The 24,222-nt window shown below is 36.8% G+C and overlaps 1 protein-coding gene across 4 annotated transcripts in view; it reads right to left on the bottom strand.

The window, feature by feature from the left end:
* Positions 1 to 5,442: 5,442 nt before the first annotated feature.
* The window catches only part of ITPRID2 (ITPR interacting domain containing 2), a 39,258-nt gene continuing 20,478 nt past the window's right edge, over positions 5,443 to 24,222 (bottom strand). The window contains exons 10-18 of one of the 4 annotated variants that reach the window (XM_021703327.2): positions 22,207 to 22,295; positions 19,637 to 20,848; positions 16,620 to 16,697; positions 16,413 to 16,540; positions 15,649 to 15,799; positions 14,532 to 14,585; positions 13,353 to 13,823; positions 6,837 to 6,948; positions 6,040 to 6,121 (exon numbers count right to left, since the gene is read on the bottom strand). In XM_021703327.2, coding sequence (XP_021559002.1) covers positions 6,850 to 6,948; positions 13,353 to 13,823; positions 14,532 to 14,585; positions 15,649 to 15,799; positions 16,413 to 16,540; positions 16,620 to 16,697; positions 19,637 to 20,848; positions 22,207 to 22,295 — 2,282 coding nt within the window. In that variant the 3' untranslated portion in view covers positions 6,040 to 6,121; positions 6,837 to 6,849. Of the gene's footprint in view, positions 6,122 to 6,836; positions 6,949 to 13,352; positions 13,824 to 14,519; positions 14,586 to 15,648; positions 15,800 to 16,412; positions 16,541 to 16,619; positions 16,698 to 19,636; positions 20,849 to 22,206; positions 22,296 to 24,222 lie in introns of all 4 variants that reach the window. The other 3 variants (XM_021703326.2, XM_021703329.2, XM_021703328.2) reach the window with 3 other exon arrangements.

Raw genomic sequence — 24,222 nt, 5'->3', positions numbered from 1 at the left:
ATGGAAAAAGATAAAAGAAAAAAAAGTCTATCATCATTAATACAATCCCATTTGTCCTCATAGACCAAGGAGGCCTGGGTAATACAATATATAATATAATATAATATAATATAATATAATATAATATAATATAATATAATATAATATAATATAATATAATATGACATGACATGATTTAGTAATTGCTTTATAATACCTTAAGGGATTTTTTTTTTTTCTACCTCAGGACTGAAGAAATAATAAAAGGAATTACTTGAGATGTACCAAACAAAACCATGAATCATCTGTGGATGAGTATACTAAACAATTAACTCAGAAACATGAATAACATATTACAATGTGTTTGACACAGGTGTAATTGTTTTTATTCACTAATCCCTTCCCAAAAGGAATGGTAAATTTTTCCAAACACCACTGAATGGCACAAATTTCATACTCTAGAGCTGATTTCCTCTTTCTACAGCATCTCCAGAGCTAGTTCATTCCTTTTTGGGTCTCATCCTGGCTCTTGAGTGGTTGAATTCAGAAGCACTCAGATTGTCTGCCTTTTCTCAATGTCCAGTCAACACAGTATAAAGCCTTATCACCTGCTATCATTAACAGCAAAATAGCTCTTTGCTTATGCTGTTATTGTTGCCAACAGACCTGTCTTGACAATTGTACATTTGCACGTGGCCTTAGGTAGTTCCCCTCATAGTTTCCTCCTTATGTGCTGTGCTTATCTCTGTTCTCAATTTTGGACTTTGGGCTGTAATGAAAAGTTTCCTGAAGGGAGGGTCTCAGGTGACATCTCCTTGGAGATAAAAAAGTCCTTTTCCTGCTTATCAGATTTCTGCCTTCAAAGCATCTGGCATACAGGCAGTAAGACCTACTAATCTAAATCCTTGCTACTAAAAGTACAGTTCATAGACTAGCAGCATCAATCTCACCTTGGGAGCTTCTAGAAACACAAAAATTTAGACCCCAGAAATAGGACCAAGGCCTACTTAATCAGAACCTTCATGTCTACAAGATCTGCGGTGATTTGATTTCTATGCATGTTAAAGTTTGCAAAGCATTGCTTTAAGTGGTATTCCATGAGCAAAGATTTTTGCCCTCAAGAACAAAATGTCTTTTTTATTGTTTTGAACACAATAATGTTCACCCTTCACAAAGTAGGAGAATCAGGGGTCTTTCGCCCATCCCCGGTTCTACTGCTTGAAAGAACATGGTGAAGATGAAAAACTCAGGCTTGGATCTATCAATTCATGTTCTCCCTTCCATATGAAGCTTAATTTGCGAAAACTCTTTACCTGTCACCCTATTTCTACCCGTCGTGAGCACCACCACAAACCTGATTGAGCTGTGCCAAGGACTGTGCTAAGTGCGTTTACATTTGTCTAACAACTCTATAAAAGAGGTACTAACTAGTATCACCCATCCCAGTTCTGGGTAGCAGATTTGAAGCCAGCTTGAGTCTTAACCACTAGAGAGGTGTACGTACTTGTCAAGTCAGTGATGACTTGAATCTCATATATACTAAGCCCTCTTGCTTAAAACATTTTGTTACCTTTTCTAGTAATCTAGTAACTTGTTTTCTGAAGAAGTGCCTGTAGAAATATAATGTTTAACCACTTTAACAAAAACCCTCAAACACTCCTTATGACTAGCTGTAAGCTTAATTACACTGGAAAAATATAGGTGTTTTATTAATATGTGCATTTGTTTTAAAAAAGAGTAGCATTTACATTCCTATATCATATGAAGCAAAATAAATGACATTTAACACTATTTTTAAAAAATTTTGTTAGTCACCATACATCATTAGTTTTTGACGTAGTGTTCCATGATTCATTGTTTGCAAATAACACCCAGGGCTCCATGTAATATGTGCCCTCCTTAACACCCATCACCAGGCTAACCCATCCTCCCACCCCCCTCCGCTCTAGAACCCTCTGTTTGTTTCTCAGAGTCCATAGTCTCTCATGGTTTGTCTCCCCCTCCGATTCCCCCCCCCTTCATTTTTCCCTTCCTGCTATCTTTTTTTTTTTTAAAACATGGAATGTATTATTTGTTTCAGAGGTACAGGTCTGTGATTCACTATTTTTAAAGGCAGAAAATCATAAAGAGGTTTACTTTGTAAAGTGTGTTACCCTGCTAAACTGTTTTAGGAAAACTATGAGATTTATGCACATTAGAATTAACAGAAAATAATTTAGCATAAAACATTAATCTCTAACTGCTTTAAAACATTCTAATCGTTGTTGATGCTATACCTACCATTTGAGTGTCCAAGTTGAGTACCCTTGTCATTCGATACTATTTTTATTGATTCCATAAAGGTGTATTTATGACATCAAGATTGATTCAAGGAACATTTTTAAAAATCTAAATCAGTATCAGCATCAAAACAACAGCATGTAGGTTTTCTAAAACCAAAAGAACATACAAATATTTACAAAGTGCATTTTCTCTATAGTTTTGTTCCTCATGTAAGTAGTATAAAGTAACTTCTCAAGTTTCCTTTTTTTTCTCCTTAGCTTACAGATAAACCAGTTATTTTCCTTAAAATATTTCATCACTACTTCAAATATTTTTATTTCTAAAATAAAGCAACATTCTTTTCTCAGTTTCAGTTCTAAGTCCTTCTTCAAAATGCATTACCTTTCATATCATTCCAACTCACATTACCTACAATATCCTTATCTTTTCTATCCATTTGAAGAACCCATTGGATTTTTTTAAAAAATGGACAAAAAAGAGACAATCTAATTCCTAAATGTATTGATTCCTTCAAAGTTCTAAACAATGTACTCTATTACTTGTCTTTAGAATGTGCTCTTATTCATTCTTTATATATCCATCTTCATCAGCTCAGAGCCTTGTAAAGGGTAGATATCCAGCAAACTTTTTTTTTTAATATTTTATTTTGAGAGAGAGCACATGTGAGAGCACGAGTCAGGGGAGGGGCAGAGGGAGAGGGAGAGGGAGCTGACTCCCCGCTGAGCATGGAGCCCAACAGACTAAAGGGCGATCCCAGGACCCCGAGATCATGACCTGAGCCGAAGTCAGATGCTTAACCCACTGAGCCACCCAGGCGCCCCTCCAGCAAACTTTTATTAAGTGAGTCAACCTTCTAAGTATGCTAATCATTGTTCACAAGATTTAGTCTCCTTTGGGGTATCCAAAAAGACCCTTGTGAGGAAATGGATAGTGCTATTTGTTTGATAGGTTTCTTTGAGTACATTTCTAATTTATTGCTAAGCACACTGACATTCTGTATGTAAGCTATTATTCAGTGAGAAAGAGAATCAGGTGTGAAAATGAGAACAAAGTGAATAAGGTAAAGGGCTGGATTTAACAGTAATAAACAAATAAAAAAACATATAGGAGAGGAACTATTAATTAGATATGACATCTTAACTTTCTCCACTTAGAATGCAGCCAAGATAAGTGCTAATTACTTCAACATTTATAAAAGATTCTAATAATCAGTCATACATAACTTATTACAACTTAGAGCTTCAGCTTTAATTATAAGAAAGAATATTTCCTCTTCCCACTTCTTGGAAGCTATCAATTCTTCCTTTCCAGGAGAGGAAAACAGAAAAAAGGAGAACCTATGCTTTGGTTTTGTATTATTCTTTCACTACCACCACACTCCCATGTGGACAAGTGAGGAGCATGGGCAGTATAACATCTCCTCAGGAATCCCCCAGACTTTTTCTTTACCTTATTTTACATGTACTTCACTGCATCCTTATTGTCCTCTAAAAAAGTTGAAGCGTATTGTAAACCTAAACTGCTCTAAAAACATGAAGTGTTTTTTTTAGAAAGTTGAAGATGGCCAGCTGAGCAAATAGTCTTAACTGATGTAATGCATATTTTAAATGTTACTGAAATTCAATTGAACGTTTGTAGAGGAACAATATGTACTCAAGTCTGAGTAGCTGCCCAGTTTTGTCCATGGTATATCACTCACAGTGACTCCCAAATTCCAAACCACCATTTCAAGATTCTTTTTCTTCTTTGCCTTCTTTCTTCAGGCTCTGAGCACATGTGCAAGCTACAGACAACTTGGGTTCTCAAAAACAGTTCTTCATCATGCACGTAGGAACTCAAACTCAATTTATACATTCTGAATAACCTTTACTAATATTCTTGACTATTTGAACCCCATCCTTTCCACTTCCCATTTTTTAAGACTTCACACAAACCACATCTTCTTGGTAAAGACTTCTCTGACCACCCAGGCTACACTCTCTCAAGTTCTTTTTATGATTCTTCTTCATATTTTTTCATTTGGTACTTGTACACTTACCCATATAAAAAAAGATGCCTTCTTCTCTCTCTCATTCATTTCTACATAACAGGAGCTAGCATGGTGGCTTTTAAACACAAAGATTTAAAATGGAGAAAAGGATGAAACTCTAATAGTGAAGTTCACTTTATTTCATTTATACACTAGAGAAATGATCTGCCCATTGGTTTTGTCTATTACTGCAACTGTTACATCTCTAATTTTGATTATCAAACTCTGGGTATCTTGTATTGTCAGAAATGAACTGTAAGTGGCTACAAAGCTGAACAATTAAAATCACTGATGCCTGTATTACTTTTAATATGGGGTGCCTGGTTTATATGTATCATTACTATTATATTAGAATCAACTAAATTGAAAAATTTGACCAGAGAATAAAACGATACTTTAATGTCTGCTCTTTGGAGTTTAATAGTACATTTAAAGGAAAGTTTTATTTGGCTTCAGATGGTAATCATTAGGACCACAAAACTAGATGAGACCAAGAGGCATCAGTACAAGCTCTTTCTCCAGGGTGGTCTGGTCTTAACTGTATTTTTCAAAGCATCATAGAAGCCTCTCCAGGAAAAGGGAATATCAACCTATTAGGTTATATCCAATTTTTTTGGACCTTGTTACTCATCAAATCTAATCCAAATTCTTCACATTGTAAAGAAAAGGAACTATTAAAAAGATGTTAGGCAAAATAAATACTTTATTGTTTTATTTTTAGAAATCAGCCTTTGTGTGATAATTCAAACATTTATAAACCTTTTAGATATTCTTTCAAAGAATATTGTTAACATCTCAACCACCTTTGATTAAAATTTCACACAAAGAAATATAATAAGAGTTGAAAATTATAAATGCTAAAGGAATAATTCTAATAAATTTGGTTGTTACTTTACACATTTATTTAATACATACAAAACCAAATAGGAAACCACCTTCTTCCCCGCCCCCCCCCAAAAACAAGAAGTTCTCACTGGTTAAAACTGAATTAAAACCATCTATTATGAGGAGAACAAATCTAAATTACTTCCATTTTGAAAAACAAAACCAGCTTATTCATTTCTATCCATTCAAGTCAGAGGTCCCATTATTTTGGCAATACTCTGTTTAGTCTAAAAGAAGGAGAAACATCTCCTTATAAGAAGTCTGGACAATGCAAAAAGTATAGTGTTTAACATAAGGCTTATTTCCAAAAGAAAAATACTACATAAGCTATAATAAAATTACATTTGTCTTGGTAAAGTAACAATGCTTACAGTGTAAGAACATTAAGTAGTTGTAGGTAACCTCATACAATTCTATCCTACTGCTATTAGTAACCTCCTCAAGAATTAAGAGCAATTTTTACAACAGAACAATTTTTCTTCTTGGAAGTGACACTAATTAATAGCAGTGGAGGGAAAATCATTGGTTGCTTCAAGCTCAAAAAAATGAATCAGTTATTGCACAGTAAATACCTCATAGAGGTCAGTGTTTTAAGAAGCTAGTCTGAAGAAATATGTTATTTATAAGTTGGTTAAGTCTGGAAGTTTTCAAGTTTTAAAATTAATTCTATATAGGGAATCAATTGGAAAATATTGACATACAAATAAATATTAGGCTTTTCAAATGGCTACAGTTTTGGTAGTTTAGAAAAGAAATAAAGTCAGCAAAGTGCCTAAGTTTCTATGTACGTTTTTAAAAAAGATATGCGTAGAAGAAATAAACATTGTACACTGTATACAGTAGCCCAGCTCAGCAGCAAGTATCTTCTGAAGCACAAGTAACACCTCCACCAGTGTATATCATTGATAACTCCAACATCGCACAGCCAATAGGATCCATGCCAACCTTAAAAAAGAAAGAGAAGGGAGCATTAAACATTTTTCAAATATTAGTGTTAAAAGGTTCTTTAAAAGGAGGATGAGAATCTTCTCTAAATATGTATATACACATATGTATGTGTGTGTGTGTATATATAACATCCTTTTTTATAAATTATGATATGATTACATATGGACCTATAGAATACTTTATTTTTTTAAAGATTTTATTTATTTGAGAGGGAGAGAGCAAGTGAGAGCACAAGAGCACCGGGAAGGAGAAGCAGACTCCCCGCTGAGCAGGGGGCCAGATGCGGGGCTTGATCCCAGGACGCTGGGATCATGACCTGAACCAAAGGCAGACACTTAACTGGCTGAGCTACCTAGGCACCCCGGGATACTTTTCTTTAAAAGACAAAAAAATTAAGAAAGATACTAATAATTTGTGATTAATTCTCAATCTTGGTCCAATGGTATCAAAATGATGTTTGGTTTGCAAGTTCTGATTCCTTCAATTCCAGTATTTATTTACTATAATGAAATTTCAGTAAAATAATACACTATCGATAATCCCCTAGAGGTGAGTATTATGAAATTTGACTTGCTTGCACTTCCAATAGGGCTGTATGAGTTTTTCACACTGCAGGGTAACCTATTCTATATATTCTAAAAATTAAAAATTAGCCAGAGAAACAATCCTGGGTACTAAGAAAACAAAGCATTAAAAACTAAGTAAAATTTACCTATAAATTCCATTTAATCTTGCTTAGAATTAGATGCTTTACTTGAAGATACCGCTGCCAAAAGTCCACTTACAATTTCCCGTCTGATTTCACCAACAATAGACTCTTTAATCTAGAATGGAAAAAGAGAAAAATAAGAATTCAACAATAGGACTATAATCTACTTCTCCTGTTTTCAGAAAAACAACAATAGCATTTAATTCCTACAATCAGCTAAGCCACAGAGAAACCCTCTTGTAAACCTTCATGAAATATAGAGAGGTAGTGAGGAATCATGTCCATCTACCCTCAAACCCAGGTCAGTGTGTGGTCTGGTGTAACTCAGATAATTCCATTATAAAATAACATCACAATTTTTTTTTTAAAGATTTTATTTATTTATTACAGAAAGAGAGATAGTGAGAGAGAGAGCGCACAAGCAAGGGGAGCAGCAGGCAGAGGGAGAAGTAGGCTCCCTGCCAAGCTGGGAGCCCGACGTGAGGCTCAATCCCAGGACCCTGGGATCATGACCTGAGCTGAAGGCAGACGCTTAACCGACTGAGCCACCCAGGCGCCCCAACATCACAATTCTTAAGTTGAGAACAGCAAACATGTTATTTTATAGATTAAAAAACTTCATTTGCTCCATGACACAAAGTAACCAAGTAACCAAGAAGAACTGACTAAATGTTAGATTCACTTTCAAAAATGTCTATTTTTGTATGGTCATCAACAGTGTACTTAGTGTTCTCATTGTTAAGAAAACTCATTAGTGGCAAACTAGTATATCGGTATATTGCCTGTTTATACCAACTGAAAACAAAGTATCTAAAGAAGTTGTATATTGTTCGAACCTAACACGCACATTTTAAGGGGAAAGAAAAAATAATTTAGTATAATTTATTTTAAAACATGAAAAATATCCTCTAAACCACAAACTCTAAAGAAATAAGTTTTTCTTTAGTTGTATGGTAAAGGCTTGCCACCTGTCTGAAAATTTTGCTTCAGATAAAGATATACAATCTTACTTTATTGTTGGAAGAGGCAAACAGACTTAGGGGCAATGATAATTCCATCAAGATTTTCTTTTCCAGATGCCCAGACACTGCACATGCCTATCCATGACTTTTTCTCTCTAATGATACAGCATCACCTCCAAATAGCTCTTTGTGAAGGGAAGGCTTTAAATGTGGATTTCCTGAAATAAACTGATAATGTCTTCCCAAATTAGAACTTGAGACACTTTCAAGCAGCTTTTAAAAATTCTACATTTCCACAGTTTCCTGTCAGCCTGATCTATTTCCTAAAATGTTCCTAAGTACATCCTGAACACATCTCAATTGAAGTCTTTCCAAAAATGGCTCTGTAGTAATCTGTCATGCAAAACCGGTACATAATACATAGATTTATACAGAAGTATTCACAGAAACAAATGCTCCTTAGCTACCTACTATCTATATTGGAATATATTTAAATAAATACAGACTTCTCCTTTTATCTTCTACCAATATTTCTAAATTTTAAACATCAGGAAAAGTTTTTGACTTTCATAGTACTTCAGATTTATTTTTAAATGAATATGTGTTGGATACAAATATTATGAAAACCAGAATCTCATAGCCACAACACATTATAAGCACAAATACAATGTGTTGAATCAGAACCTTTGCAAATCTGTTATTTACAAGAAGACAATGAGTAGTATAGTCTTCCCAGTCCTGTTATTCCATGCAATGTGGCAATTTTATTAACTCTCATCATTCTTTATCATTCAAAAAATAAAACAGAAGCCAAAAAGTATTCTCTACAAACCAAAAATGGGTGCCAACATTTCTTGAGGGTACGGACATTACTGGAATAAAGCATAAAAGAAGCATGGCCAAGGAGGATGTTATAATCTAGATGGGTACAAAATGAATACTGTTTCATAAAATATTAAGAGGAAAAATAATGTATTAATTTACTAAAACATAAGAACAGAGAATAAGAGACCAGTATGGGCTACAAGAGGAAAAAGTAAAAACTTCTCAGAGAATGACAGACCTTAAGAAAATAAGGGCAACTTCAGGTCACAGTGAGGAGAAAACTGCAGCAAGAACACCTCGGCAGAGAGGGGAGCAAGAAGGAGTGTCACCAACAAATGGTTCCCACCAGGGAAAAGGAGCCTGGACTAGGAAGGGTGAGGTCAAATGGGGAGTGTTGTGCTGTGAGCTACTTCAGGGAGAGAACTGGGTCTCACTTATCAATGTATCCTGGCATAAAGTGCTCGATAAATGTCTGAATGCTTGCTCTGATGAGAGAGAGAGAAGCGATACAGAGCAAAGGCATGAGAGGGAGAGAGAGACAATATCTGACACGAAAGTAGAAAAACAAAGGATTATAGACAGACTAGCACTGAAAACAATAAAATGCCTTTAATAATTTGTTGAAGGAATAAACGTATGGACAAATAAATTAGCTCCCAAGTCTCACATGCTACAGGGAGGATGGAAGGATTAGGAGTAAGAAAACTCTATTGGGATGGATGGGAAAACTGCCCTTATGAGCAGTTTCCACAAAGTGGTACAGGCTGAACACAGACTTGAATGAGATTAAGAAAAGAATATTCACTGGCAATAGAAGCAGTTCTTCTATTCTGTTCCAAGTCTGAAGTGTGGGTTAACAGGCATCTACTGGGTCGTGACTTTGTGGCAGCCATTAGATCAAGCGATCACTGAAAGAAATTGTAGTAAGAACACAGACAAGCTACGTATTTACCAAAATACATGTTTAAAGCATGTCAGATGGACTGTAATAAAGATACTAAAAGGCATGAACCAAGCCTAGGAAATTCATTAAACAAAAAAGAACTCTCTAAAGACAAAAGCAATCTATGTTTATTCTTTGATGTTTAATTCTGTTGATTTGCTTCTATGGCACTTGCTCATTTATTCTATTAAGTAATCTTTTTAAGTAACTGTAAACAGTTTCAGGCCACTGATTATATACATCACAGACCACCTGGGCAAATTCTAAGAGTGTAATTTTTCCCCACTACAACATATTCAATCTGTGCAAAAGTGGGTTACCTTTAGTCTGACAAAAGCTTTGTTATTGAATGAGTATACTAAACATTTGTCTGAAAGGACTTCCAGAGTTCTCCTTCGAAAGAATTCTACTGTATTAACACATTATAATGAAAGCATTACTTTTTCAAAACTTCACATATGGTGAAATGATGAAAACAAAAACCTGACAGACATCATTGTGTTCATGCACCCATGCGTGCAGTTAAGAAAACGTCCCTGAACGTGTCTGCCAAACATGCTTAATCCTCACCTGCAAAACATTCAACCCAAGCTTAAGTCCTGCCGTCCTGAGGAGTGGCTTTGTTAATGGTGTCAGGGTCACAGAATTTACTGGAAAGGCAGGGTCTAATTTAATTTTCTTGGTAGCTGATATAATAGCTTTAAAAAGCTATTCCAGTACCATGTGTATTTAAGCAAAAAGATTATGGATTTGAAATGAATGGCATCAAGACTAACCTGAATTTTATATATTTTGTAAACTAAGTTTAACAGAATACCCTTATAACTGAGCTAAGATAGTATCAACACATTATTTTTTAAAATTATAATTGGCATTGTACTAACTCATCTAATAATGTGTATTTTTTTTAAGTGCTTCAAAATAGTTTATTTTCTTAAGTACATTAAAATTCCTCTTAACACTTTGTTTCACCTATATACTCTGCTTGGTAAGTCCTTATCTGTAAACAGCAAAAGGTAAATGTTAAGCCCAACTTCCTCCAAACTATGCCAAATGTTGAATTAGGGAGTTTCTAATCAACAGGTTTAGTTACAAATTCTGAAAAATTCCTCAAACATTTGCCTTGCATGTCAGTTTAAATGTCTTTGAAATTATAAAATCTTTCTTGTTTTATGGGAGGTTCTATATAAATGATCAAATACTTCTCTAGGACCAAGAAACAACCATCTTTTTTCTATATGCTATGTTCTATCAGCCAAAGAATAAAAATGTTCTGGTCTAGGAATGCTTTACTCCTTGGAAATTACACACAGCACAAATCAGACCACCTATTAACAACTTTAAAAATGAGGACTCAAGTGTGCATTAAGGGAATATTCATGCCAAACAAGCAAAATTACGTCAAGTTTTCAAGGAAAACTTTCAAACTAAAGCAAGCTAAAGGGAACACCATATTTCTAGGGGAAGAAAATGCACCTTAAAACTTACTTCTTAATATATAAATATAGTGTGGAGAAAAATAATTACTTAATTTCATGCAACAATTAGTCTTTGATATGAAACATAAAAATGGATTATAATCATCTGCACCTAACCAAGCAAGACGCGTGCACAGAGCCTGCTATACAGTAGCCCGCTACATACAATCGACTTATAAAAATTACATTTGTAGAACAAATAAATGTATAGAATTAAGACCTTTTAAACTTGAAGCTGGTAACTCAAGTCATGAAAAGAAATTATAAACATGCAGTTTCTTCTACTATAATGCTGGTTTTGAAAATGTAAATTTGTCTCAACATGATTGAAATATTAGGAAACAACTGAGTATAACTTTCACGTCTGCTTATGTGCAGTATCATCTATAAGAAATACTGGGTAAATACAGATAACTGCGTTCAGCTGAACCTAGGAACACAGTACACAAAATACATATACATTAAATATCTACCAGTTATCTCAGTTCACTGTGTCATGAGCCACACCTACTCACATCTGGTATTAAAACTTTCTGCTGGATTCCATCTTACTCTCCTCTGCTACCTTGCAATACCTCACAAGCTGCAACCCTTCCAAAGTCCAGTTCCACAAGCAAATCTCAGGTATTTTTCAAGATCAAGTACCATATTTATTGCAGTATTTATGTATTTCTTAACCATTTAACATGTATAAAATTGTGCTATTTTTGTTAGGTTTCTATCCTCTTTTAAATATGTCACTTACAAAGCTTTGGTTATGCTCCTAATCCTATTTTCCCCATAAGCTCTGTGGTTATTACTGCACCAATGTACACAGCACAACAATTTTTAGGAATGTATATATATATCATACCATAGTAAAACTGTATTTATTTTTACTGTACTTCTCAAGCTAGTATTATGCAGCTATGAATGATGGCACCTCATACACATGAACTAATCTCTGGACCCAGAGGATCAATGGCCCATTTGAGAGAAGATTCTGGTCTGCTGCCACCATTCTTGACCTATAACCACTACAGATTTGTTCTATGTTACTCATAAATTAATTTCAAAAATACATTAGGTTCATATTGCTGAATTTACTGGAAATATGCAGATTAAAAATAGGGAGCCAGTGACCCTAATTTCTCTGGCCTATTTTGACCTTTTCTATTTCTAAATTCTTGACTACATTATATTACATGTTTTTTTGTGTAATTTTTTGATTGTTTCCTGAATTAGTCTTATTTACACCTTTCTACTAGTCTTTTTTTTAAAGATTTTATTTATTTATTCGACAGAGAGAGACACAGCGAGAGAGGGAACACAAGCAGGGGGAATGGGAGAGGGAGAAGCAGGCTTCCCGCGGAGCAGGGGGTCCAGTGCAGGGCTTGATCCCAGGACCCCAAGATCATGACCTGAGCCAAAGGCAGACGCTTAATGACTGAGCCACCCAAGCGCCCCTCTACTAGTCTTTAAGCTTAAGGATTTCACATCTTATATGTATTTTTCTTTTATCCCTTGCAGAGCATCATACTCATTAAGACTCTTATGAAGTGATTTTTTTTTTTTTAAATGTATAGGATATCCCCATTTTTAACCAATGGAAAGATCCTTTCTCATCATGGGTTTTAGTATCAGTGGGAAAGAACTATGGATAATTATGGTTCTTCCTTAGTTACTCTTAAGAGAATAGATTGAAAAAAAAAAAAAAATTCAACATGTGTAATTTTTATCCTGTGCACTCTATTACATTTTGTACCCAGACAAAGTGTGATTTGGGAAGAAAAGGAAAAAATTAAAAGTCATCAAAAATTTTGATCTGTACTCTCACTTTTTAAATGATATATATATTATTCCTTCTTATTGCCTGATCCTAGTGTCCAAAACAGCTATTTTACAAATTTTCTCAATTAACTTTTGACCTGTTGACTACTAATCTTCTTAATTTTTTGCAGTCCTTTTGGTAACCTAGAACTATGGTTAAATGTTTCTGGTTTACACATTGCTATCACCCAGGGTAAACCTTCTTTTCATTCTGTATTTCTATCTTTGAACAACTTCTATATATCTCCACTACCCACTAAGCCAAACAGATCAAATTCTTTATACTTATTATTTCACACTGGAGTATAAAATTTGCAGAAATGCCATTAGAAACATATCTTAATAGACATGAGCTAGCTCAATGGGAAAGCTCTCTGAAAATTTAAAAGCTCTCTGAAAATTACTGAATACAGTGAATCAAAGGATTATCTTATAAATAATGTTCAAATAAAACCTCCTCCAACACATACTGCCAAATAAATTAAGCATAGATTTCACTCACCTCCCGTATGACTTGCTGCAACTCATCTTGCTCCACATTTTTATGCATTTCTCCAGCAGTTGGCATTAATGGGGTTTTTCCATTCCCTTCTTCCACTTCAGATTTAGGTCCCACAGCCTCCAAGACTTCTTCAGCTGCTCCAACTTCCTCAGAACTTTCCACATCTGGAGGTGTCTGAACAGAGCCCATTCTAGAAGGAGCAGTGGGTGTTAGGGCCACTGATGCTCGGAATACTTTCTTGCTTGGTATTGGTACCAGATGGGTCTTAGGTTTGCCCACTGAGTCACCAGAAGGTACTCCAGTTCTTCTATTAGCATGAGATGGACCAGAACATACAGAAGATGACTCTGATGTTGCTTGGGAGAACACAGATTCTGAGCTTTCTCCAGGAGGAATTTCAAATCCCATTTCTCCAAGTCCCATGCCCAATTCAGACTTCAGATAGGACTGTTCCCGCATCAGTTCAGTGACCTGGAAGTCAGAAAAATTGCAATTCTTCTCTCTTGAAATTAAGACTGGTAGTTAAAAGATTAAAATTCTAGTTGTGATTACTGCCAAATATCACTTAGCTTGTAAAGACATGATTCTAATTCATTCATTTAGTAACTACTCAATTTCATTTGCAAAAATGTAGGAAAATGTAAATTCATGGTGAGACAAAGCCATAAAATACATAACTAGACTATATGGTTGGACAAAACTTTGTTATTGTATGGGTGTCCAAATTACTTGTTAAGGAATAGTAACTAGTGAAAAACAAAACAGCTAATCATAATGCTTTCACACCCAAATTAACCACTTTCTTTAAAATATAATAAAAATCAGACTCTTGTTCAAAAAGTAGTCACCTTACAAATCCAACTACCTAAAGGACCTGGAAACAGACTGTGAAAGCATATTTCCTCTGGAGCATAAATTAAATACTTTTCATAATGCACTACATCCTTTACACCATAAAGATAAATCACCACTGCAATTAACTGGCTTTCTAGTGGCCTAAGATGGCAAAAGACTTTCAGAAGGGCCAAATTCACTTCCAATCAATTTAGCTACCATCCAATTCTGTATTTAAAAACAAAAACATTTCATCTACACTGGGAAAATTGTGTGTTTATGAAATGTTATTATCATTCCCTTCCCCAGTGATTTGAAAGGAGAGAGGCTTACTGGTTCCATTACATTCAATGGAGAAGGGCATGACAAGTTATCAGCGCTTCTACTGCCACACATTCCCTGAAAAAATAAGAACAATATATATGTATGTATGTATAAATTATTTCTTCAAAATGCAAGTGTTTCACAATAAAATGAATTGGCTATTTATTGCCCTGAAACATTCTTTTATGTCACAAAGGTCATTCTCAACTGTCATGGGATCCTATAAAATGTGTTAATTCTGACTAAAGGTTCACAGGAGATGTTCTGATTCTCTGTTGTCACCAACAGGCATTTCTCAAAATAATGATTGAAACCTTTTACGGAAAAAGATACTCACCAGTGATAAGTGATAGTCTCACTCTTTGCTACGCATATATATATATGTGTGTAATACACATTCTTATTCTACTGATTCTTCTCCATATAGGTGCACATATATGTGTGTACGGAGTCATCTATTATTAACAAAATCAAGTATGTGGTTCAAGTAACAGAAAAGTTCACTATTTCAACATTTCAAAACTGTATTTCATGACTGCAAAGATAATACCAAAAAATAATCAACTGCTAAAGTTTAAATTTCACTCAAAGAAACATTAGAAGTTTGAAAAGTGATACAAAACAAAGTATTTTATTCTCTTGGCTGTATGCATGTTTTCTGCCTTTAAAAAAGATCTCATTTAATTCCTTAAAAAATATAAAGACTGGCAAAGAATCCAAAATAAAGGAAAAATTTAAAAGGAATAGTTATTTATTCAAAGGCAAGAAGGGGAAAAAGACTGAGTGAAATATATATTTATGTTCTTGGCAGTTAGTTACAGGCAGTGATTAAAATCTAATTAGTCATATATTAACCCACTATCATTTTTCCTTTAAAACTCCTAAAATTTTGTATTGCTCCTTATTCTTTATTAAAAAAATATGATTAAGATTTTTCAGTATTTTTCTAAATATACTAAATAAGAAAAGAATCACAACTTGCACATTCAGCTGATCTGTGGGAAAGGTTCCTTAAACATTCTGCTTGCCTCAATACCATTAAAATGTTTTAAAATTAAGGCACTGGTTCTGAATGATGTGGAACACGATATACATAAGTCCTAAGTGAAAACTGCTGACAAGCCCCGAGGCGCCATACCATGAGGGCTGAGGAGCGGAAGGGAGAAGGCATGCGCACAGCGCGGAACTGCTCCTCCAGGGCCAGCAGGCGCTCCTCCAGCTGCAGTTCCAGGTCCTGAAGTTCCATGCGGACCGAATTTCTCAAACCCTGAAGCTGATCGACTTCATACCTATCGGTGTGATGAGAGGCACAAGGTTGAAAAAAGCCGTTTGGAGATTTCACATTCACCACTCTCTCACAAGCCGTTAGAAGGTACTGAAATGGCCAGTTCTAAAAATTAGCATGACAGGGGCGCCTGGGTGGCTCAGTCGGTTAAGCGTCTGCCTTCGGCTCAGGTCATGATCCCAGGGTCCTGGGATCGAGTCCCACGTCGGGCTCCCTGCTCAGCAGAGAGCCTGCTTCTCCCTCCCCCTTTGCCTGCCTCTCTGCCTACTTGTGCTCTCTATCTCTCTGTCAAATTAATAAATAAAATCTTTAAAAAAAAAAAAAAAAAAAAAAAAAAAATTAGCATGACAGCAACTGCCACAGGTGTGACCAGTAGGACAAATGGTCTTTCTTCCTCTACCCTCTCCCCCAAATATTCCAGACTAAAAACAGATTACAACCGCCGTCTTCCTTAATATGTGAAAACAGTTTAATTAGTAAAACACTATGCCTAAGTTTATTTACAGTGATTCACAAAATAAAAGGTACACAGCACTAGACATAAAACCAAAAAGGTGACAACGCTTTTTTGGAATGAAAAATATTTTGAGTTACATGAAGACAAAATGAACTTTTACCTTTCCTCCTCAGTCATATGATGATAAACCATGGTTTGCTGACGCAGCATTGCCAACTCTAAATCCATCATTTGCGTTCTAAATAAATTCAGGCTCCGCCTCATTACCTGGAGTTCCTGAAAAGTATTCTAAAATACAATATGACAAAATTATACTTCTAAATCACATAAATTACTTTGTAACACAAAGATCTAAGTAAGAACTTACTTCATATAGAGGTAGAACAGATGATTTCTGAGTACTATACACAGCAGCAGCAAGATCAGGTCCTCTCGTCATAGGGTACTTTAAAAAAGTGAAAGTATGATTACAAATCAATGTTAAAGTGGTTACTTCCAAATTATCTAAGGTGTTAAAAAGGTGGAATTTGGGACCTATATAGTTTTCTCTATGAGGCAAAAAACAAAACAGAACAAAAAATAACCAACAACAACCAAAAAAATCCCACTTCATTTTGTAAGCAGGAACCAAATCAGTCCTCAGTGCCACCTAGATTACCCCTATCTGTTTCAGGTATAAGTCAGCCTATATGGAACATGTATCATTTCAATCTATGCCTTACAGAACTTCCCTCTTGCCTTGAGAAAGTAGAAAACAAGAACAAAACTCAAAAATATAGAAGTGATAGCAAATTCTGAGATTACAGGAAATTACTGAGTTGGCTGGAGAGAGTAGCAAGCAGTTATCATACTTATTCACAGACATTTAAGCATCCACTATATGTCACTATTTTAGACAGTGAAGAAAAAAGACAAAAGGAAGACAAAAGGCATTCCTAGCCTTCAAGTGTTCTCATGGTATAAGAAAAAAAAAAGAGAGAAGTGAGAAAAAACTTACAATGTTGGGGTGGGGAAGGGGAGTGCTATGACGAAACATACAAAAATCTAGATTAGGTGAATAAATGATCCCAGCACTGGTGACACCTGAGCTGAGCCTTAACAGTAAACAGCACTTGGTCAGGCAAAGAAAGGCAAGGGCAGGGCATTCCAGGTTCAAAAACAAAAACCGTGGCATTTGTAACAACAGACACCTAGGAACACACACCTACTTAGAGGCCTGCGTGCAGTCCAACACAGCTGGTGCACACACACAAAGAATGAGACTGGAGAGACAGGCAGAGACCAGGTCAAGAACAGCATCTGTCTCCTCGGGGTTGGGGAGTGGTGAGAAGATTAATTAGCTGAGTTACTGATGGGGCATCCAAGAAGAGATGACCACACCCAGAGCAGAGTAACAAGCTGGTCTGGAAAGGTGCACCATGAGGGTGTAGCAGGACAGAGCCCTGGAAACCCCGTGTTTCACATAATGACAGCTGAAAGGTTGGATATCTCCCTCACAGATAAAACTAACTACGATTTATAAAGAGGAAGAAGAAATACCCACATTTTGGTTAGACCAGAAATCATTAGGAGACAGTTGTCATAAGAATAAAATCTATATTTAAAAGAAGGTATACTTGGGGCGCCTGTGTGGCTCAGTCCGCTAAGTGTCAGGCTCTTGGTTTCGGCCTAAGTCATGATGTCAGGGTCCTGAGATGGAGCCCCACACTGGGCTCCATGCTCCGTGCTCCGTGCAGAGTCTGCTTGAGATTCTTTCCTCCCCCCTCCTCCTCCCTGCCCTTCTGCCACTCCCCCCATGCTCAATCTCTCTCTCTCTCTCTCTGAAAAATAAATATTTAAAAGAAGATATACTTTACTACATAACTTAAGAAGTTGCGACTTGGGGCGCCTGGGTGGCTCAGTCAGTTAAGTGTCTGCCTTCGGCTCAGGTCGTGATCCCAGGGTCCTGGGATGGAGCTCCGCATCTGGCTCCCTGCTCAACGGGGAGTCTGCTTCTCCCTCTCCCTCTGCCCCTGACCCCCACTCATGCTCTTTCTCTCTCAAAGAAATACAATCTTAAAAAAAAAAAAAAAAGGCTGCACCTTTCGGGGAGCCTAGGTGGCTCAGTCAGTTAAGAGCGTGACTCTTGGGGCGCCTGGGTGGCTCAGTCGTTAAGCGTCTGCCTTCGGCTCAGGTCATGATCCCAGGGTCCTGGGATCGAGCCCCGCATCAGGCTCCCTGCTCCACGGGAAGCCTGCTTCTCTCTCTCTCCCACTCCCCCTGCTTGTGTTCCCTCTCTCACTGTGTCTCTCTCTGTCAAATAAATAAATAAAATCTTAAAAAAAAAAAAAAAGTGTGACTCTTGATTTTGGCTCAGTTTGTGGTATCAGGGTCTTGAGATCGAGCCCCACATCAGGCTCTGTGCTCTGTTGTGGAGCCTGCCTAATATTCTCTCTCTCCTTCTCCCTCTGCCCCTCTCCTCCCTCCCTCTCTGAAAAAAAAAAAAAAAAAAAAGAAGTTGCAACTTTCATTTTTACTTTCCTAGTGGCTTCCTGTCTATTATGTCATCATAAGAGATCTGTTACATACATTCTAAGCCTCCTGATTCCTAGCTGAACACTGTGATCATTACATTACACTGCCATTTTCATTTCCTCACTGTCTAAACACAAGTAGCTTGGAGAGAGATTTAGGAAGGAAATGTGAAATGCAAACCTAAAGACAATTTATTTAGTTATTTTCAAAGCTTTTTTGGGGAATTATTTCCAGCCCACTTAACGTATCTGAGAGCAATAATTTTAAAAGTGACAAGACACACAGACTATCCTTATTCAAATTCACACTTTACCTGATTTTTTTTCTTTTCTGGAGTAGTTCCAGTCTCTGAACCCAGTGGAAGCAGACTCGTTCTGTGCCAGGAGACCAGCACCAGGAGTCAGGAGATGGAGGGGAAAGCTTAGTCAGAGAGCATGAGCAGAACCAGGAGAATGCACGGCGACACAGAAGCTGAGGGGAGGGAAGCTTAGAAAGGAAAGAGGCGGTAAACACAGTCAAATGGCAGAGAAAAAGAAAGTATTTGAGAGTGAAGATTTTTTTAATAATAGGGACAACCTAAGAAAAAGACCATGGAGAAGAGGCTAAAGAAGGTAGGCTATCTAATGAGCAAAATATCTTCTCTAGAAGGGAGGGAGATTATGAACAGAGAAATCAACCTTGTTCAGGACTAATTACAGCTACTCCCTTGAGACAGGAGGACAGAGTATAGGAGGAGGGCAGGTACCCATAAGTTTAGGCATGTAAGAAAATGATGCTGAAATGGATCACGCCTGATGGGACTTAGTTTCTCAGTGAATTAAGAGGTGCTCAGAGCAATAAAAGAAAAAAAAAGATATTTTTTTCTCATACCTGTGAAAGATTCTGCAGTGAGTTTCTAATATCATGCAATACTCTTCGCAACTGCATTTCGATGGCAGAAGGAGGGTTCACAGAACACGCTCGGTAAGGGTAGGCAGCATGTCTATGCGAATTAGGACACCCGAAAGGGGCAGTGAAGGCACTACAGGTGGTGCCTGATATGCTGGGAACACTGTGAGTGCTCAGAGTTCTCATGTGCTCACACAGGGGCCTCTCCTGCCACTCGGAGTGGACAGAGTGAAGAGAACAGGCGGACTGAGATACAGGTGCTGGAGCATACAGTGAACAGGTAGGAGTCCTTCGATGATGGCATTCCTCCGGCCGGTTCACCTCGCTCTGAGGGGCTTCTTCTTTCTTCACAGGTGACGGAGAGATGAAAATAGTGGATTTAACTAAAGACTGACCATCGTGCTCGATCACCTCTTTTCCTAATTCCTGTTCCTCTTCAGGTGTGTACTTATAGGTGAAGGAAGGTGGACTGCATCTGGTCTCCTTTCCTGGGGACAACCGGACATTGACAGAGGATACAACTCTTACTGGGCTCAATAAGGTGGTTGGTAAAGACTGAGACCTTCTTAGAGGATAGCCAGCTTTTGCAAATAAGTACCTCTGTTTTAAGAGATCTTTCGATTTTATCAAGCTACGCCCTACTCTTTGATGAGACAGACTGCAAACCTTCATTTGAGCTCTTTGCAAAGCTGTATTAACTCTGTCCACAGAAGAGGGAGGCCCAGTTGTATTTTCTGAGCCCTTCTCACTGCCTTTAGCTTCGAGAGAAGCCAGTGACTTCAGAATATGGTGTGTGGTATAGTGGGCAAATTCACATTCACTGCTTTTGTCCACATCACTTTCAGCACTTGCTTCCCTCAGCAGGTCCCCTGGCTGTGCTGGAGACAAATCCTCACTCGTTTCAGTAATCTCAGTAATGTGATCTCCTGTGCTGCAGGTGGGCTGCGTGTTTCCTGCATTCTCCACAGTCTTGCATTGGGGGAAATCCTGGCTATCTGGCCTTTTCTTAGCAGCAGCTGTTGCTGCCTTCTCTCTTCCCTTTGGGAGAGGGACGAGAGACTCCTCCTCTGATTCATTAAAATAAGGCTGATCTTGTGCTGCTGGTGTGACAAGGTCTTCACCAAATGAGGTGACTGTTGTCTCACTATCACAGCTATCAGCGCTACTCCCCATGGCCTGCAAGGACTCGGGAACCTGTGAAAGGAAAACACGTAGGAAGATGAAGAACTCAAATGGTAAGTATCATTAACAAAAATACCAACTGATGTGATCCCTCTGTATTTTCAGGGTCTCCCACCTTGGTTAGGGCCCTGGTACTAATCAAAACTGCTTTTCACTGCCCCTAATTGGCAACCCCTCCACTTTCCCACAAAGATTATTCCAGAACTTTACTATTTTTCATAGGTCCCCATTTCCTTTTCTTCCAACACATGACACTGAATCACTGAGAAGATGGACAAACGTAATTCTTAACTTTCTTCCCTAACATCTACAAATGTTCCTATACCTCTCCCCACTCCTCTCTGTTCTGAAAGAAAACTCCTTTTTTTCAAAGCTAATCCTCCAATCTGTGCGTCCAATCACATCCTCTCCAGGACTAGGTATCACTTCACAATTTTATCCCGGATTTTTCTGCCTCTTAGAGGCAGACTATCCTCTTAGAGCTCTTTCCCTTAGCCAAGCAACTTCTCTGAGTCATTCCCATATGAGAAAGGCACAAAGACCTATCACCCTTATTTGAAAAAGGAGTCAACATTCCTATCTCCTCTTCCTTATCATTGATTTAATCTCCATTCATGCTTCTGCCTCATTTACTCCCTCAGAACCACTCAAACACTCTTTCCAAAAAGCCAAATTCTTATCTTTCCACGCTCATGTCCACAGATTGCCTTTTAAAAAAAGGCTCTCCAACTCCCAGTTCTTCTGCCCACTGGATTATTCTTTCTGAGTCTCTTTCTCTTGTCCGTGTATCCCTCAAGTACGATGTTCCTAGAGGCTCTTTTGGGTTCTCTTTCTCTCTTACTCCACTTTTGTTTAAAATTTGCTTATAGATATTTTAAACACTTTCAAGATACTTGTGTATCTTTGCATACAAGGGTTCCACATAAACTCCTTAAGGATAAAGATGTGCCTGTTATCTGGGTTATCTAACACACTCTAGCATAAAAGTCACATAATATTCAGCAAGCTACATAACACAATTATTGTTAATTAAATAAACAAAACAATTACGGTAAAATACAGAAACAATTATGGGAAAACAGAAAAAAAATGCCAAACAGAATAATGATCAAAATAACCTGTTTACTGAAAGCCCAAAAATAAAGAAGGAGAAACTCTCTTTGTTTCTAATGTTCAGTCAGAGAGAGATGTATAATTAGTGAAAACTAAAACCTGCAGTCAAATGCTTAGATAACATCTACATCCTGGCATTTTTATTCTGCCATTTGAAAAATAAAGATTAGACAGATTCAGTCTTGAAATATATAATTACTGAAAAATCACCAAAATATGAAGTTAATCACAGTGCCTACTACAATAGAAATTTTTACCTGGAGATGATTAAGGGAGAGGCAGTCTGTCGAATCTTCAGCAAAACCACTGCTATCAGAGTGCTGACTTGCAGTACGTAATAGATGATCTACCAAAAGAAATGTAGTTAGGCAAAACTGCTAAATATGACCGCACTGAAAAGAAAATATTACAGATATATGATTCCTAACAGATATACATATTGATTTCTTCTTAGACAAATACGCATCACTTATGCAAAATGTGGCTTCAAAGCACAGGAGGTTAACTCGAATTCATCCCAAAACGGAATCAGGTCTATCAAAAATACTCAGCATTCAGTTGCTAATTAAGTTCCAGTGTTAATATATTTTGGTAAATCCAATTAATGTCTTACCTTTGGAGGACAACTGGCTGAAATAAAGAATAATGCTAATAAAAATAGAAATCCCAAAGTAAACCACTTCCATTAGTAGATATGTAAAGATATTTAGTAGATGAAATTAGAAGTTTAAATGTAGTGTGTAAAAAGTTCTATTATTTTCCTAATAGAAAATAAAAATATAACTAAGGTGCCAATAAATTAACTAATTCGCATGCCAGAGTACTTAAATGTTTCTGATATTCCAAATGATGCAAACATTTTTAAGTCATGAAACGATGATTTCCTAACAACTGCATGAAATTCAAATACATTCAACTGGTACATAATATTGTTAATCTTATAAAAACCCTGTCTGGTTTTTGGCCTGAAAACTCTAATTCCTGGTTAGTATAACCTAAAAACACTTCTTAAAGTAAAAAGGCCACCTAGGCACAGCAAGAATGATCACATGCCCATCCACACTGTAAGTAGAGGAGAGACTTCACAGCTATTAACATTTACTAGGGGAGAAGCTTCATGAGAAGGTCAAGTTCTGCAGAACTTCAAAAGCACCACACTAAATAAAGTGTGTTTACCAAATCCACATTCAAGATTTGAATGACAGAACCTGATAATATGTTTGAATAAAATCCAAAATCAATTAAAATTCACCTGACTTTGAAAATTATCCCACTGTAGCCTCAGGTTCAACGTAGAGCATCACAGAATAGCATAATTTTTTCTCATCATAATTTAGAATAATTCTGTAATATTGTTTTGAAGTTAACAAAACGCATAATGAGATATAAGAAACTGATCCCTACCTTTGATAAGTCTAGGTAAACTGGAACAGTTGTGAAACTGAACTGGAATAAGCTGTTATCATAGGTACTAATTATGCATTGTATCAACTGAGAGAATAATTAACATCTTACATCAGAGCAATTATCACCATAATTATGTGTTTGCATGTCTTTTTTTTTTAGACTATGAGTCTTCTAAGACAGAAACCTCATTTATTCTATTTTATATCCCAGTACCTAGAACAATTAAACAATAAAAAATATTTGCTGAATGAATCAATGATAACTTTCTCCTTAAAGCAAAAATAAAATTAAACAGTCACTTGAAGGATTTAGAAGTGAAATTGCCTATCTGGTTGGGCAAAGGGCAAATGCTGGAGGGCCTGGGGAAGCGAATGACCAGCTCGGCTCAGGTTCTCTCTGTGAGTCCTGTTCAATCTGCAATGGACTACAGTCTGTGCTGAGCTCACCTCTGGGGTTAGCCCTGAGTTCACACACACTAGGTCAGAGCGTAGACTACTCAGGCTTCAGAGCACGTGTTGGGCAGTGGAAAGAACAAGGAAGCCTGGGTTCAAGCTCCTACTTTATCACAATAAGCAATAACTTCTCTCCTCCACAAAACAAAATAGTTCTTCTATCTCACAGGGTTACTTCAGAAACTAAATAGGGTGTAAGCGAAACTATTCTGTAAACTGTAAATCACAATCTCTGTTCTTTAGTCACACATTTCACAAAAAACATAGTTCTCTACAGAAAAAAGGTGGAATTAAAAACAATCAGACCTCTGTCCTAGCTGAAGAGATTAAACATTATTTCTAATAAAAAAACAGGAAGTTAGAGCAAAACATTAAAGTTAGAAAACAAAACTGAGCATTTGTATTTGTCCAGTA

The sequence above is a fragment of the Neomonachus schauinslandi genome, chromosome 3 (genome assembly GCF_002201575.2).
Source record: "Neomonachus schauinslandi chromosome 3, ASM220157v2, whole genome shotgun sequence".
Lineage (NCBI taxonomy): Eukaryota > Metazoa > Chordata > Mammalia > Carnivora > Phocidae > Neomonachus > Neomonachus schauinslandi.
This window is presented reverse-complemented; position numbering and strand designations above follow the sequence as displayed.